At 35.6% G+C, this 17,500-nt stretch overlaps 1 protein-coding gene across 1 annotated transcript in view; it reads right to left on the bottom strand.

The window, feature by feature from the left end:
• The window catches only part of LOC119588732 (HEAT repeat-containing protein 3-like), a 19,786-nt gene that overhangs the window by 54 nt on the left and 2,232 nt on the right, over window positions 1–17,500 (bottom strand). Inside the window, exons 2-12 of the mRNA XM_037937407.1 lie at window positions 16,527–16,699; window positions 12,575–12,775; window positions 11,946–12,193; window positions 11,478–11,711; window positions 11,113–11,222; window positions 10,783–10,904; window positions 10,344–10,486; window positions 9,863–9,969; window positions 6,857–7,024; window positions 1,604–1,753; window positions 1–1,371 (exon numbers count right to left, since the gene is read on the bottom strand). The exon at window positions 1–1,371 is cut by the window's left edge and continues 54 nt beyond it. Of these exons, the coding sequence (XP_037793335.1) occupies window positions 1,252–1,371; window positions 1,604–1,753; window positions 6,857–7,024; window positions 9,863–9,969; window positions 10,344–10,486; window positions 10,783–10,904; window positions 11,113–11,222; window positions 11,478–11,711; window positions 11,946–12,193; window positions 12,575–12,775; window positions 16,527–16,699 (1,776 nt within the window). The 3' untranslated portion in view covers window positions 1–1,251. The remainder of the gene's footprint in view (window positions 1,372–1,603; window positions 1,754–6,856; window positions 7,025–9,862; window positions 9,970–10,343; window positions 10,487–10,782; window positions 10,905–11,112; window positions 11,223–11,477; window positions 11,712–11,945; window positions 12,194–12,574; window positions 12,776–16,526; window positions 16,700–17,500) is intronic.

The raw sequence follows: 17,500 nt of genomic DNA, 5'->3' as shown, positions 1-17,500 counted from the left end.
AAAAAATATATAAACATTACAAAAACTCTCCCAGGGTATACTGTGTAACATAATACACAGATGGGTTAATAATTAATTGCTGCATATGTAATCAAATATGCATCATAACAAACAAAAACTATTGAGAAGTTGCCTACATCACATTCTTCTCATATATATTGTCAATATTGAATCTCAATGATACTATTTGGAAATTAGGATTCCATGCATACTCTTGGATAATAGGACTGACAGTATTTTATTACTGTATCTTAGGGATTGGAAATTCTCTCATGAAAACATAATAATACTGGAAAAAACTAATACTTAAAATTTCTCAATTACATATATCAACTCATGTAAACATGAAAGAAATTACATGAATTTGTTTTAGTGAAGAGTGCATTGAATACATTTTTAAGAAGTACAGAAGCAGATTTCAAAACCTCAGAACATAGGAAAATAAAGCAGTGAAAATCTTGAAGCTATAGAAATAGATATATGCTTAGGAATTGGTTAAAGATTTTAAATATTGGATTAATGAAACTAGCTCCCCCTTTAAATAGTTCACTGGATCTTAACATGATACTTTAACAGAGAAGCTTACAGAAGATTTTGCAAGTTAGCAATGATAAAATCTGATGAAAGCAAACAGATCTGGGAAGGTTACAAACATATCTATTCTTATTATGCAATTTTTTTCCGTAATGGATTAAGTTCTAATTGCCTTCATCACTGCATGCACACTATGTCATATGGTATATGTTTGGGTTATACAGTATTGTCAAAAATACCAATGTTCCAATGAGTTTTTGTATAAAATAAGCAAACCCTTTGTAGAATTGAAGCTTGATTTCAATATGTTTAATACAGAAAATATCCCTTAAATTATACAGAACACCAAGAAAACATATTGAACACAATATGACTGTAAGACACTGGGTAACAGGGTGAGACACCAATGGAAAGAAAAAATGTCTCAATAATCATACAATGAACATTACCAAGAGAAAAATGGCATGTATGTCTGAATATGAGATATCCCAGAAGTTATATTATGGTTTGGATCTTATACTTAATGTATAAGATTTTTATGATAGAACTGCATTTTGCACTGACAAAAATGGAATAATTTAGTAACATATGACACTTTAGTGAATCACCAAACACATAAAAAAAAATCTCTCACACAACCACAATGTACTTTTGAAAAATTCATGCCAAGATGTATAGTGTTGAATGTCCTAAAGCACTGTTTATATATCTAATTCCTCAAGTGTTTCTGAATTTGGCAGCTCTAGGTCCTTTGTACTTGATAAAAGCAACAAGGTTGTCTCTCACTGTCAGCACCAAAGCTCTGTGGTCTCCAAGCTTCTTCTTTTGCTGCTGGTGCTGAAATACAAAATTATATGTGTATGTTTTTTCCCTAAATATGCTGTATATTAAAAAAAGCATTAACAATTTAAGAGTACTTTCAAGTTATGAACTGCATAAATTGAATGACAGTTTACGAATAAATAAATAACTATATTGACTCATAAATTCACCAGTATATTTTCAAGGCCTGCTCAGAAATACATAGTCTTTGCATTTTCAGACACCAACAACATAAAATGACACTTACCCTAGACTTAAATTGTGGTTGGATTTCTTTCAATGTGTCTACCAAGTGTACTTGGTGAGCCAACTTATCAGTTTTGTCATCTGAGTACAAATCTATAATAACATCAAGAGCTTCTGCTGATACCCAGAGTTCCTTATCATGACCTGCTACCTGTAACAAAACAGTGGATTTTGAATGGAAGGCTTTAAAGGTACAGAAGTCAACAAACTATTACAGTAACACTGCATTCAGTCTAAAAATAAAAAAAGGATACATATGTTACCTGCGTACATAAAACATTTACAACAAATCAACACCTAATCTCTTTTTAGATGGTTAATGGTTAAAACAAATGAATGTGCTATACATTAAGTTCATATAGCACTGTGATTAACTATAGCAGCAAAAGGGTAGGAATGAGTTGACATCTACAACCCAAATGATGTAAGCATTACATTATGAAAAAATTTGGCTTCAGGGGCAGGTGAACTGAACATGACATCATGGGAAAATTTGGCTGTGGGCCGGGGTGATGCAAACTTGCCATTGTAAGTATTTTGGCTGAAGGCCAGGGTGATGGGAAAGACTTGCCACAAGTGCACAAAACCCTTGGAGGGTGATTACACTTGCTTTTTGTTTATTTCTACATAATTCCATCAGTAAACGAGTGTGGAATATAATGTCTGTGTGCCATGACTGGAAGAGCACTGGCTCCAGGCAGGATGCTATTTCCATGCTCAGGATCCTATTCCTGCCTGCCATGATCAGTGGTATGGGTTGTATTACAGAAAACTGAATATTGTGAAAAAAATGTTGAAACTACACAAAAAACAAAATGTTACTTATTGTTATTATTACTGCACTGAGTTATTGACTACCTAGGGAGATGATAGGGAGTCTGTACAGTCTATTACCATCTGGACAAATAGACATTGGAAAATGGCAAAAAAAAGCTAAAAACACTTAAGCCGAAAATTATAAAATAACATTGCAAAGAGGAGGCATGGAGTCCTCACAGCACAAAATGGGTTAATAATTAGGGTAAAATGTGTAAGAAGTTATAGGTTGAACAGTACTAGAGAGTAGTGAAAAGGGGTGGAGAGGAGGAGCTGAAGGGGTATTGTATAAGGTAAGGGTTGTTAAAATGGGGAATCAGTTAAGAGAGAAGGGTGATTAGATCAAATGGAGGACATTTATGTGTCTGAGGAAGGAAAGTAAGTTGTAAAAGGAAAAGGTAGGGGACTGTGAAAAGGTATCCGACAGGTTGGGGGTTGGGGAAATGAGAATAAGTGAGGCATAGGAGGGGTACAGGTTGCTGTACAGTGGGGACAGGCTACTAAAATGTGTGGAATTGAAAGAGGAATATTGCATAGAGTTGGATCAGATTGACATGAGATAGGAATATGTGTGAAGCAAGTGTATCCATTGCATAACTGGGCAAGAGCAGTTTCCTAGTGATGGCATAGGATTCGGATCTGATTTTGGGGAGGATGAGGAGGAGGAGGAGGGATACTGAATTATGGCATGCAAAGGCAGATTTGATGTAATTTTTAAAATGCTTCAAGCACGATGGAATCCAAATTAAAAAGAATAGAGAAGGCTGTGGGATTCTAGGTACCATAGTAAGTGTAGATTTACCATTCTCTCTAGCAACTAGTATAAACAGTTAGTCAGAGCAATGGGAGTTGAGGGTAGATGCCAGACTTATTAGGTTTCAAGGAAAGGTAGGATAAGTGTTTCAAGCCAGAGAGGAGGAAAGTTTCCAGTTATCCAAAAATTGTTGAAAAGGGCAGGATGAGGGGGATGTTTCCCTGATAATTTACAGATTCTATACCAGACTGTAGAAACAGGTGTCAAGGAGGTAATTGAAGAAACATAATTTTGCCAGCTGGTTTTAACAGCACTTTAGATTGTGCTGTGTAGTCGAGCAGATGCTCTTTTAAAACTGATTAGGGCTGATGACTGGTTGGGAATGATTCATTTACTGCACGCTTCAATCAAAGCTCGAGGAATGGCTGTAAAGGCAGCACCTCAGTCTGAGGTGGAAGAGATGGATGATGAAGGAAGAGGAAGAGTAGATGCCAGCATGGGGGGTTGGGGAGTGGTACATAGGAAATAGGAGTGAATAGGAGAGTGATCACTATAAGGAAGGTGATCCAGAATTGACCAATGAAAGTCTAGATGAAGGGAAGGAGAGAAAAGAGAAAGGTCAAGGCATGGGAAATGTTTCTGTACACATGTCAAAGTGGGTGAGGCATTCTGAAATAAGAAAGATAAGGTCCGTGTTAGAAAGAAAGTGTTCCAGGGAACATGCTTGGGAAGAAGTGGTGGAGTCACCCTAAAGAGTATTCCGACAGATGAAATCAGCAACTATGAAGAATAGTGGTTGAAGTTGAGAAAGTAAAGTTTCAAAGGCCATAAAGTCAATGGGAAGAGAAGGGGAAAAGTAAATTGAAACTATTGTGATCCAGTAGAGAAAAAATATGTGAATAACGGTACAAGTGAAAGTAGTTTGAAAGGAAGGTATAGTGCATTATGTTTTTTGATGGACGAATATAGAAGAGATGGAAAGAGTATGGGAATGATACAAATGATTATTTAGAATTGGTACTAGAGGGTGTGTTAAGAAAGTCTCTTGGAGACAGATAATGTAGGAAGACATGAGGTGACAAAGATTAAGTCTATGAAAATGAAAACCTAGAATATTCCACAGCAGAAAAAACATTTTGAAGCAATTAATGGGTAATAAGGGAAGAAATGGATGTCAGAGAAGTAGGAGGAGGAGTACCCGGGGATTGAGGTAGGGGAGAAGGGGGAAAGCGGTGTAGTATCAAGAGGTTCATCAGAGGAAGTGAGATCTGGGAAAAGACACGGCTGTGACAAAAAGGATTCATGTAAGTATCCAGGAGGGGGTGGAATGGATAGTGGGGAAGGAAATGGGGTTGGTGTAGGTGGAGAAGGAGAGGATGTTGGCAGTCACTTTGAATGTAGAGGGAATGGGAGTAGAGATATTGGAGGATGGATGAGAGAGAGGAGCATTCCCTTGGGTCATGCTTAGGAAGTTTTGGATGTTCTCAAGGGGAGTTAGGTGGGAGGTTTTGGGAAATAAAGGATTTTTATGTGGAAACAAGAACAGTTAAGCATCTGTGGCATTTAGATTGTCTGGTAAGATTGGTAAGGTGAGGAGAAGGGACAGACAAAGGGGATAATTGTGGATATTGGAGTATCTAGATTTAGAATGCAAAAGTTGGAGATAGGGGAAGTAAAGGTGGGAAGATGAGGAGTAGGGGAAAGAGTTACTGAGGAAGATGTAAAGACAACTTGGGTAGAGGGGATAGCATTGGAGTAGTGAGTGATAGAAAAATCTCGTTGGAGTGCTTCCTGTCTGGCCTCTCGTAGAGTGAGGCCAAGTCTGTATCTGAGAACTACAACCTCAGACTCAAAATTGTAGGCAGGGCAGTTCCTATAAAATAAATTATGAGAGCCACCACATCTGACACACATACGTGAATGTACAGGGCAATTTGAATGGTCATGACCAGGCTGGGCAGTCGGCTGTGGGTTGTGAAGCAACAGTGCTTTGCAGGGTGGCCAAAATGCTGATATTTCTGACATTGACAGGGTGGTTATGGTCTGATGATTCTCCTCTGATGTAGACCTCATGGGGAAGGTCATGTGAACGAAACATAAATTTTGGGGGAATAGTGTAACACATTACTGACAATGCATCACAGTCAACGAAGCAGGCAAGTAGGTCGCTTTCACATCTGACCAAACTTTGTCGTAGACAGGGCAATCACCCAGGGAGCTGGAAACAGTTACAATAGAAGTATTAACCCTTTCTCGCCGGTCATAATAATTCACTGAGAGTAGTTAAAATCCAGTGATATCTGGCAACGGCCCACTCCACTCGCTCTGGCGCATCGCCGCACGTACACACTTACCCTGCCGAGAGACCCGTTTTCTATGACGTGTCTACACGTGACCCGGCGAGAACGGGTTAAGAGAGGAGTGGGATTAGGCAGGAATAGGTTTACCAGTAAGGTCAACAACAGTAGATAGTGCATGGACTTGGGACTCAGCTGTAACTGTGAAAGGGTCTGCTACAGAAAAAAAAACCTTGCCTACTTGTTTTAGGAGGCATTGTTGAAAGAAAAGGGTATTGTCAGAATAAGGGGCCATAGGGGAATCAAAAAAATTGATCCCACCTGACTGGGATAAACAGTACTCAAAAGATTTGTAGAGGTGGGAATTGCAGAGATGAGGATGGGAGAAAGAGGAAGTGGTACAGAGTGAGATAGTACTCTGGAGGGGAGGGCAATAACTTTGAAGAGTTGAAAAGGGAGTAGGTAGAAAATGAAGACAATTGTGGTAGATATGGGGTAGAGGCTATTGGGAGTAAGGAAAGGGTGCCTTTGGAGGGTTGAGTTATAACCTGGGTAGATGATTCAGGATGGGTCAAGTTGTCAGGAAGGGGGTGTACCTGCAGTGGTCAGAGCTATGATTCAAGGAGAGTAAGGGGTTGGTTAACCAGAGGAGTTAAATTCATGGAGGCTAGTAGATATAGGGGGCAAGGCTCACTGTCCCTAATAAGGGTACAAAATCTTCATTACTGGCCATGGTAAGTCTGAAACATGTGTGGAAGATAGGTCCAGCCCTCAGGGTCCCCATGAGGGATAAGGGCTAGACAGTTAACAAGGGAATACCATGCCCATGGCTCCATCTAAGGCCATTCATGACTGGCACAAAGTCAGCCTTTCATCCTTTCAACATGGTTCTTACACCTTAGGAATTGGACAGAGAAAGGGATTGGGGATGATAAGGAAAAGGAAAGGGAGAGAAGCCTATACAAAATTAGTCAAGCTGAGGGCTGAGGTCCAAGATAGGGGTGATTCCTACATTGGGGCTCAGTCTCTGTCTCCTAAGCCCTCCCACGACAACAACTGCCATGGGATTGGGGGGGATCATTCTTTAGAGGTTTTCTTTTCAGAGTTATCTGACACCATAATCATAAGACATAACTGAATTAATATTTTCTAGCAATATGGATATCATGTACTGCAGAAATAACTACTCTAATGTAATGAACTGATTTACTGGCACTAATCATTGTCTAAATATTCTCAGGTATCAAGGTATATGAAAAAAAACAATATTACATTGCATAGAAAACTCATTTTTCTTATATAAACACAACCTTGAATGCCAAAACCAAACAAATTTTGTGTGCAACAAATATTTATTTTTAAAATTTACAGAGTAACAACTACTTACCCTAAGCAAATACTCTGTTGCTGCTACCAGTACAGGTTGTGCAGTTCCAGAGTACAAAGCAGTTTCATTGTTCTGTGTGACCATGAGACAGCCAAGCATCCCTACCATGCGAGCTAGGTTTGCTCGCACACTAGCCATCGGGCATGATACACCTGCCTCAAAGATTAGCTGTAAAAAAAGAAAGCCAATTCTAAAACCATTCTATTACTCCTAAATATTTATGAGGATTTTTTTTTAATGCATAGCTTTGGGTGGTAATGTAATTCTTAAACTTGGTGTTGCTCTATGAAAAATAAATAAATAAATAAATAAAAAATAAAAAACAAAGGAGACAAGAAACAAACATATGTAACCATATATGTAACCATAAAAAAACTGCATAACTTCATCTCAAAATGTCAAGTATATATAGCTTGAGAGAGAATGACTTATAATTTATTATATATATATATATATATATATATATATATATATATTATATATATATATATATATATATATATATATATATATATATGAACCGTATTCATGTTGACAAATGTATAAATGAGAATGAGAATGAATATCTTTTGCAATACAAAAGATGTATTTGACTGGTTTCGATTGTATCTTCATCAGAAATACATACATCAAAGAACTTCGTCAGAAATACATACATCAAAGAACTTCGTCAGAAATACATACATCAAAGAAATTATAGAGTAAATATATATCAGACGTGAGCTGACGAAACACCTGATGACTGTGACCTCCCGCTCGTTGTTCGTATAATTGTCACAGCCAAGGTCACAGTAACAATTGTCTTAATTTCCTAATCAACTGTTAATGACTTCACTTATCTAAAGAATACATGTTTCCATAAAACTTATTAGAAAAAATATTAACATTGAAATGAAAAATCACAAACGACAAAACCGTCTGTTGCCAATATTTGCCTTTCCTTTTTCGTAACATTTACACATTGATTACCATCTAATGTCAGAAGAATGAAATAAAATACTATCCTACATGTTCATTTACTCTTACTTGTTCAGTCAAGAAGCATCTGTGTAACATATATAATCAAGTCATACGTAATTTAGAGGTAATAGGGTGCCATCAACATTTTGGAAGAAAACAACTGATGTTCTCCCACTGTGATTAAAAAAAAAGGAAAGCAAACCAAAGAAAAGAAAGATATATAGATATATAGATAGATAGATAAATAAATAAATAAATAGATAAATAGACACAGGAAAACATTAATCATTTCCACCAAAAGGGTTACCATATCAGTTACATATACAGCTGAAAAATGTTATTACTTCACAGTGATATATGATATAGTCTACTATAATTGTTTTACTTCCTTTTCTATAATATTTGTACATTGATAACAATTTAAGCTCAATTAGGGCTGTACCTACCTGACAGACAATATGGTAATGTGCTTACCAACCAATGTTTTATATTACATAAAATAAATAATATGTAAAGAAATGTATAATATGGTAATTTTAACCCTTTGCCGACGGGCGGCATGTACGCACATGCCATGGCATGGCGGGACTATCTGCCGGGGGTATGTACGTACATGCCATGGTGTATGTATGGACATGCCATGAGTTTTTTTTTGTTACAATCACAGCAAAATATTATTTTTCTGCCACTGAAAGTGTGATTAAGGTGTTTTTAACACTTTCTCATTTTTACTATGAAGAAAAGAAAAGAAAAGAAAAGAAAAGAAAAGAAAAGAAAAGAAAAGAAAAGAAAAGAAAAGAAAAGAAAAGAAAAGAAAAGAAAAGAAAAGAAAAGAAAAGAAAAGAAAAGAAAAGAAAAGAAAAGAAAAGAAAAGAAAAGAAAAAAGAAAAGAAAAGAAAAGAAAAAAATTGCAACAAACTGACGATTTCAACTCCATGATGCCGCACACTGCTTATTTTATTCAGACTATAGACTGAATAATGATTAACTATGGAGTCTATATAACAACAAAAATACCCTTCAGTCTCAATTGATCAGGAAATATGGCAAGTAGAGACTTTAGAAAATAATGAAAACTGAAAATACAACATATCCTCATAGTATTACGAAGAAACGGCATGGGATGCTGGTATTTGGCATGAGTGGTCGCGCATGCTAGGGCGACGATATGAGCCCCTAGCAGCGAGGCCCGGGCAACTATGAATACTACCCGTTGGGAATGGGTTAATAATGTTCACAACCGATTCATGACAAAGCAAGGGAGAACAAGCAAAATATATAAGGAACAATAGTTTTTGCTTTTCAAACAAACAGACATTGAGGTTAAATGGCAATCAACTTATAAATGTTATGGAGATGGAAAAAAAATATATAGGCAAAATACATTTATATTCTCTATTTATACGCTTTTATGTTAATTTCATTTCTTTATTTTATCATTATTATAATACTTAACAACATTTGTCCTTTAGTGAATGCAATCTGTAAGAAGTATTAGTTGAATGCTTTAACACAGAACTGCAAAACTAAAATATGGAATGTCTGTTTTTTCATGTGCTTTCTTGTATATTTCATTCACATATTAAAATATGAATGAAAAAATTTGCTTTGTTTTTTTATATTCTTATTTAACAACAGGGTTTATAGTGCTACCAGATAAAATCCTAGCCCAATAACCTTAGGGTGGCCTAGAATTTATTTGGCCAGCTGTACCATCTGTAGCAAAAAGAGAGTAGCAAAAATGCTTCTGCAGAAAAGGGCTAATGGCATCATAAAGCAAAAATGCTTCTGCAGAAAAGGGCTAATGGCAAGGAAACTTAACATTACACATGAATGTTTGTGTCAGCCAGACCTACATGCTACAAGCCACACACCTGTGAGAGTGTCTAATTCCCGGATTTGGTCTGGGAGTGTGCCTCTACACCTAGATCCAACAGGATAAACTGATTTTATATTGATATTTCAAAACAACTTAAGTACAAGTGAAAAATAGCTGCAATTTAACCCCCCTAAAAATTACAAAAAAGATGATGCATAAATATCTACCTGAAGGTCTTCCTGCATGATACCTGCCAGCTTCTCACATTTATCCTGACTCAAGCGGTCTAGGACTGCTCTCATGGCTCCTGCAGCTGCCTCTACAAGCTGGTTATCTGAAAGTGAACAAGAACAATAATAAAAAATAAAAAGAATAGATAATATTATTTTCAGAACCTAATTAGCTCAATGATGAATAAATTACCAACTCTCTCTGCCTGTCTTTCTGCCTATCTCTCCCAGTCTCTATTTTGTGAGGCAGCAGTAATTTTTCCAACTCTGACACTACTGTTCAACAACTATGTGATAAGCACAAGATACAAAATCTGGAGTGGAAATTTTAGCTCTACAACCATCAAATATTAAAATTGTCCTTGGTGAAAGATTAATACTTGATGCATTTTCAAGCTAGGCAGCCAGCCAAGATCAAGAAATTACAGTCTTTTACAAGTAAATACCATTTTTTCCTATATACTATTCCAATACTCACCACCACAGTTGGTCTTGAAGGCCATGATGCCTAAATTGACCCAAGTGGAGTACATCAATTCTGATCCTCCTAACTCAGAATGATCTAGTGACCCAACCATATTCTGGAGACTAAGTAAAGCTCGTACTCTTAATGCAGACAATCTGAAAATTAAGGAGTTTAATATATCAATAGTTCAAGAGCTTTAGGATATATATATATACATATATATATATATATATATATATATATATATATATATATATGTATATATATATATATTATATATATATATATATATATATATATATATATATATATATATATATATATATATATATTTATGTGTACATATTTAGTTTTTTTTGAATCTGTGTTCTGAAAAAGGTTACAAACAATAAGGGAAGGAAGGGTAAATCATCAGAAGCATATAGGCACCATTCATGCCAACCACACTCACTTGTTAAGTAGTGATGGTCCATATTTCAAGTTCTGAAGGGCTTGGCATATATCTTCTTCTGGGTAGTTTGCTTTCTTCAGTGTTTTTCTAAACAACTGAAAATGTTTTATACCTTCTAAAACCTGAAAGAAAATATACGTTATAAGAAAAACAGGGTCTTTGGAAAATCCTAAGGGTTATACACATTACATTTCTTTTCTCTTCCCTAACTGCTAATATTTATTTCTCCTCTAATCCAAGTTCTGTCCATGTAAAAATGTAATCAAGGTTTAATATTCATCTATTCTTATAAAAAAAATATTAGTCTTGAGGAATAAAGATTTTCAATACCTCTGGTGGCAGTGAAAGTCTGTCTTCTAATTCCATAGTATCATCTTCCATGCCATTTTCTGCTCCATCTACTGATTCACTTTCACATTCATCCCAACTGTCATCATCATCTGTTGAAGAAAGTTTAGCAGTTCAGTTAGCAAATACCAAAATTAGGGTACTAAAATTCTTATAAATGAACAAGCTACAGACTCTCTTGAACTTAGACAAATAATTTTCTTAGTCAGTTTTGCTGCGAGTGTAATTTCAATTGCAAATTTCTCAAGCTTTAAAACTAAAATTGCAGGCAAGAACAAAAAATATTAAACCTAAATTAATACAACCAAGTCTAAAATTAACATATCCAATGACCCCCCCCCCCTTACCATCAGAGCAGCAGACATTTGAGAGAATTTCTAGTGCTAATTGCTGGGCTGTTATAAGGTGCTCTTGATCTTGGGGTGTCATGGATGGCTTGATACCATTGTCAGCATTGGCACTCTGGCAATATTCCACTACCAGATCAACTGTATCTGTATCTAATACTGTAGAAAGCAGCCGGAGGACTAGCTGAAAGTTGTCACCACCAGTTGTGCAGTAATTAATGTTCAAAAGCAGTCCTGGAATAATAATAAGCTTTAATACTTTTGAGTCGGATAACAGTACACACTTAAAGAAATTTTGCCTTTACCCAGTTATGCCATCACTCTGTTCTAACCAATATCAATTTATCAAAATAAATGCACTCACATACATAAAATATAGATGATACACAACATTACAAATATTTACAAGAGAACAGAAAAAGGGAAAATCTGATATTCAAAATAAGAAAACTTTTTATACACACACACCCGCAATAGTTATTGCAAATCGAATATCCACAGCTGAATCTGTCGGTCTGGAGATATAAGATACCAAGGAGTCTGCAGCTGGAAGTAGCACTGATGCCGCACTTGAGTTGTTCTCTGAGACGCATAGAAGGCACTCTGCAGCAGCTAGAGCTATATTGTTTCCCCAGGTTGTTGGGTCCAGGTGAAGGAGGAGAATATGGACCAATCCATCATGATTGAAGGTTTTCATAGCCTCTTCATTGCACTCACTTAGGAGGAAAATATAAAAATATGACCTTATTTCTCACATTACTAATAATCAATTACTTAGCTGATGTCAAACTATTGAAAAAGATTAATCAAGAAAGAAAAAAAAGAAAAGAAAATTATATATATATATATATATATATATATATATATATATATATATATATATATATATATATATATATATATATAATCCAATTATTTAGCACGCCAAACTGAAACTTTATAAGTACAGTTATATAAACACATTGACAAGAACTAACTCATATTCTTCTATTCTGTATGACAGCATTTAATTATTTCTGTAATATGTAACATATATATATTACCGAAAGCTTTAACTTTTTGAGAGTATTATAAACACTTTTAAATAGATAACCCACCAGAGATTCCACAAAAGATGAGTAGCTTGAATAAAGACTTCAGTCTGTGGATCTTTGCGACCTGTTTGCAAAGTGTCTTGATCTTTCTGTGCTGGGGTCCAGGGTTCCCTATAGTCCTGGAGCAGTTTTGAGAGTGGTGATAACACATCCTGCTGGACCATTGCCTCTACAACCTCATCGGTGCCTCCAGCACTAATGTTCCTGGAAATGTTATGAAAGGGAAAGTGTCAGATCTAGCAAAACACTGTTGATTACCAAAATCTTACGGTAAATCATATCATGTCATGTACGAGGAGAGCTTAAACTACTTTATAACAATTAGCAAGAAATAATTTAGAACTCTGCACTCAGATACAAGCTATAATTCAAAATATAATACACTTGAATACTAAAAACCTCAATATAACTAATCCACTGCTGCCGGGTAATCACACTGTCTACGGTAGTTTTCTTTTATGAACTTTGTTTACATATAGATGGCCACCAAGGAACCCATTAGTAGGCCTAAGTGACCTCACCTGATTTCCCCTTTCCTAGAGCCATAACAATCACCTCGGAAGCCCCTATACTGTAGGAGTGCCTCTAGAAAAACATAAGAAAAGAAAAAAAAGGGGGAAAAAAAGGTAAAAGGAAAAGCAAAGAAAAGGAAAAAAAAAGAAAAGAAAAAAGGAATCAATAGAAAAATGAAGGAAAAGCTGGTAGAATAGGAAAATCAAAGTGAAAATCTAACATTTAATGAGGCCTCCCCGGCTCCATTTCACAGGCCACTTTGACAGATTTCACTCCTCCACCTCACACAAAAAACACTGAAAAATTTCTTACCCCCTTTATTTCATGGGGAGAGATTGAAGGTTTTGCTACAGTTTCACATTTTCCTTGAGAAAAAATGTTACTTATTACTATCACCCATTGGATCTGGGTGCCTTAGTACCCACTCATGGCTCAAAATTCAGGTGTGCGGCTTGTATGCCTGGCCTAAACTAACACTTGCATACAGTGTCAAGATTCATGCATCCCCTTTGCAATATTATCTCTTATCAAGACTCCTTGCATAATATTAATACCTCTTGTCTAAACAAGCGTTTTATGTTTTTTTTGACATTTTCTGATGTCTATACTTGTCATTTGTTATGCTGTATCAAGATATCAATAAACTGTTTTCCATGTACAGAGTCTATATCATACCTCTAGGTAGTCTACAACTCTATGCAATAACAATAAGTAACAATTTGTTATTCCTTTGTTTTTGTTTGTTTGTTTTTTTATTTAGTATTCTATAATCCAACCTCTGCAGCTGGGTGTATCCTGAGCATGAAAATAGTCCCTGGAGCAGTGCTCCTACGGCCATAGCCCACAGATGGTATATAACACACTCATAATGCATATAATGCAAAATAATGCAAGAGCTCTTTCCTGAATGCTCACTCAGTCTAATTTTTCTCTATGAACTCAGTGCACTCAAGGCAAGTTATACCAATCACCCTGGTCTTTAGCCAAAATTTTCCATGACAGCATCTTTCCGTTCCTTAGCCAAATTTTTCATGAGCTCTGCTCAATGCCATGTCACTCATAGGGTTTTATTTTATTATTTTTCTGATTTCTTTGTTTTCAAGCCATCCTTTGTTTTATAGGTGGATGATCTGGAAAGATCATGGCCCTACCAAATAATGGAATGAATAAATATGCACTATATTCATAAAAATGCACTTTATCTTTGTATCTTGATTTTTTTTTGGCTTTTACACTTATGGATATTCTTTGGGTATGATATATAAGTATTAAGGAAAACAAAGGAGTTTAGAACAAAGACAGAATCAGTGGAACTATGAATATGATTCTATGGTTCACTGTGGAAATATGAGTATGATCTAATACTCTTAAGTGTTCTACAGAAAAGGAATGCTCTTTCTGGATATGCATTATACTGATGTACATATTTTCATATAAAAGGGATATACTTGAAACTCTGCCCTCTGAACACCAAACTCCAACCAAGATGAAGTTAATATAAACTGCTTGCTGGAAATTTACCACATCCACTTAGTCAATCCCGCATGGGTTTATCTTCTCTTTTACACACTGATGGACACTCATAAATAAACTTACACAGCATAACACAAAAAACCAGCTCATTCTGTACATGGGTTTCAATCCCTTCAGATGGTCAGCCTCACCTAGTATGACACATTAAACATATAAAGGTAGATTCTTGTCTGAAAACCTTAAGAAATAAGTATAGCAAATGTATGTAATTTCCTCTCCCTGAAATAATGTAGTCATCTCTTGACCAGATGCATACATAATATAATGCTTATTGTCATATGACTATATACTCATTGTAATTTATATTATATATAATATTATGAATATATATATATATAGTAGTGTATATTGTAGATAGTATATAATATTTATTTTTTGATATATAGTACATTTGATATTATTATTATGTTTATGATATTTATATGTATTATATTAGTATATAATATATATATTTTTATTATATTATATATATATATATATATATATATATATATATATATATATATATATAAATATTTATATATGTACATATATGCGTGCACGCACACGCACACGCACACGCACACGCACACGCACACGCACACGCACACACACACACACACACTCACATAACTTCTGCAGCCATTTCCCAACCTACGGCCATGGTCTGTGAAGCAGTTACTTGAATGAGGGGATACCATCTTATAATGGCAGGCTTGAGTGACACCATCAATATTGTCCATTCAGAGTTGCCAAATCACTTGAAAAAAATCAGAAATCATACTTTATTTAAGTTTTCCCATCATATTTTCAAATATATTAATGAAAAGGTTTCAAGAGCATAATGGTGTCATCCCTTAAAGCATGGGCTTAGTCAGTGCATAGTTATGCTATAATCCAATGAATAACCTAGGTTTTATAAAGAAATTATGTTTCTGATGTTGAATAATGCCCATATCACTGGGGGTCTTACAAGCTGCAGGCATTGAACAATGTCCATATCAGTGAAGGGGTTTAGCATCTGTGGAGCCATTTATGAGTAAAGACAATAAACAAAAATACACCTTGGATATTGCCTGTATTTTTGCCATCCCAGGATCAGTGGGTTAAGCAACACAAGATATATTTAACAGTACCATATACACTCAACATGTTCCATTGTCCTGTTTGAACTAGGTGCCTTATGGCCTGTATTAGGCTTACTTGAGTGGCAACTCTTTGGGTGTTTGGCTTGTAGGCCTGCCAACACAAACACATGTGCAGTACCAAGACTCCTTTCCTGCCCTTTGCAATGTCGTTATATATTTTTCTGTGTAATCATTTACAGTTTGTTTGTTTTTTTGCCATTTTTCAATGTCTATACATTTGATTTGCTGTATCATGAAGGAAAGACTCCATATCATCTTCCTAGGTAGTCTACAACTCTGTACAAAAAATAATAAGAATAAGTAACTGTGGTATTTGTGTTATTTTAAAAATACTTTTGTATTATTCAATTGTTTGCAACACAACCTGCCCCACTAGTCACAGATGGCAGGAATAGGATCATGGGCATGGAAATAGTGTCATCCCTGGTACTGGCACCCTTCCAGCCATAGTCCATCATGATACATTCAACTCTTTTTTACTGATGGACATAATTCAAGATCCCATTTCAAAATGCCTACTGAATCTAATCTTCCTCCAAGAGCCTTGTACACTCATGGCAAGTCATTCCTATCACCTAAGCCTTCAGCCAAATTTTTCATGATGACACATCCACCACCCTGGCCCTCAATTTGTTTATGATGTGACAGTCACCCAGATCCAATGGGTTAAAGTAAAAACTGAGAATATATGGACTATGAATATACATATCTATAAATGGGTATTTCTTTCAATTCATTTACCTGTCCCTCCAAGTCCCTTCAACACACAAGATTTAACTCACCTCAAAGCACCTGCTGCTGCTAGTCTGACATCAACACTGCTGTCTTTTAGTAATGGTGCTACCTTCTCCACCATCATATCTTTCACAATTGTAGTCAAACTTTCTTCATCCAATGCAAGAGCTGCCAGTGTGTTCAGGCCATCTACTCTGTCCTCAACAATTACACTAGAAAGCTGAAAAAAGTGATATTCCATTGACTCAGTAAATTCAATGTTTTTAGAAATTAATTCTATGACACATGTAAAAAGGCATACCAATAAAGGAGGTAAGTTTGTGTTACCAGCATGGTTATCAGTCCCTCATACTTAAGTGAGTTGAACAATATCCACATGAAATCATGAAAACAGTCACAGAAGTTGGGTGACCATTGCATATCTCTGTTTGGAATCAAAGCCAAAATGGAAATAAGGCAAGCAATGTTCCCTGAAAAAACCTTCCTGCTCATTGCCTGCAAGTGTCACACAGCTATGAATAAAATGGATTTTCTCACCTACCAGTGTCTTTGCTTTCCAGTGCTTGTTGATTCTAACTTTCCCCCTTGGCATTTCTATGAGAAGAATTATTGCCATTACTACCTCTTTAAAATGAAGTCTGAAAACTTGCCTCAGAACAAAATTGAATAGCTAGCTAATGTGAGGCCAGTAATATTTTAAAATCTCCCTCTATATTATTTAACTCACTTCACCAGGATTTTCTACTTGTAATACATAACTATGTTTGTTAAATAATTAAATCAATTTTACCAAAAAAGACTAATTAATCTATCTACTTCTTCTAAAAGCAAATTATATATATGCTTATCAATAGATTTTAAAACTGATCATTTTGCTTTCATCACTGTTTCCTTTAGAAAACCTAAATTATTACCTCATGGCAGCTAGGTGTCAAGTTATAAATAATGTTACAAATAAGTTTTTACCCAAGGCCAGATGTCAAGATTCTCTTCATGTGTGACTTTGACTACATTTTTCAAG

The sequence above is a fragment of the Penaeus monodon genome, chromosome 1 (assembly GCF_015228065.2).
Source record: "Penaeus monodon isolate SGIC_2016 chromosome 1, NSTDA_Pmon_1, whole genome shotgun sequence".
Classification (NCBI taxonomy): Eukaryota; Metazoa; Arthropoda; class Malacostraca; order Decapoda; family Penaeidae; genus Penaeus; species Penaeus monodon.
This window is presented reverse-complemented; position numbering and strand designations above follow the sequence as displayed.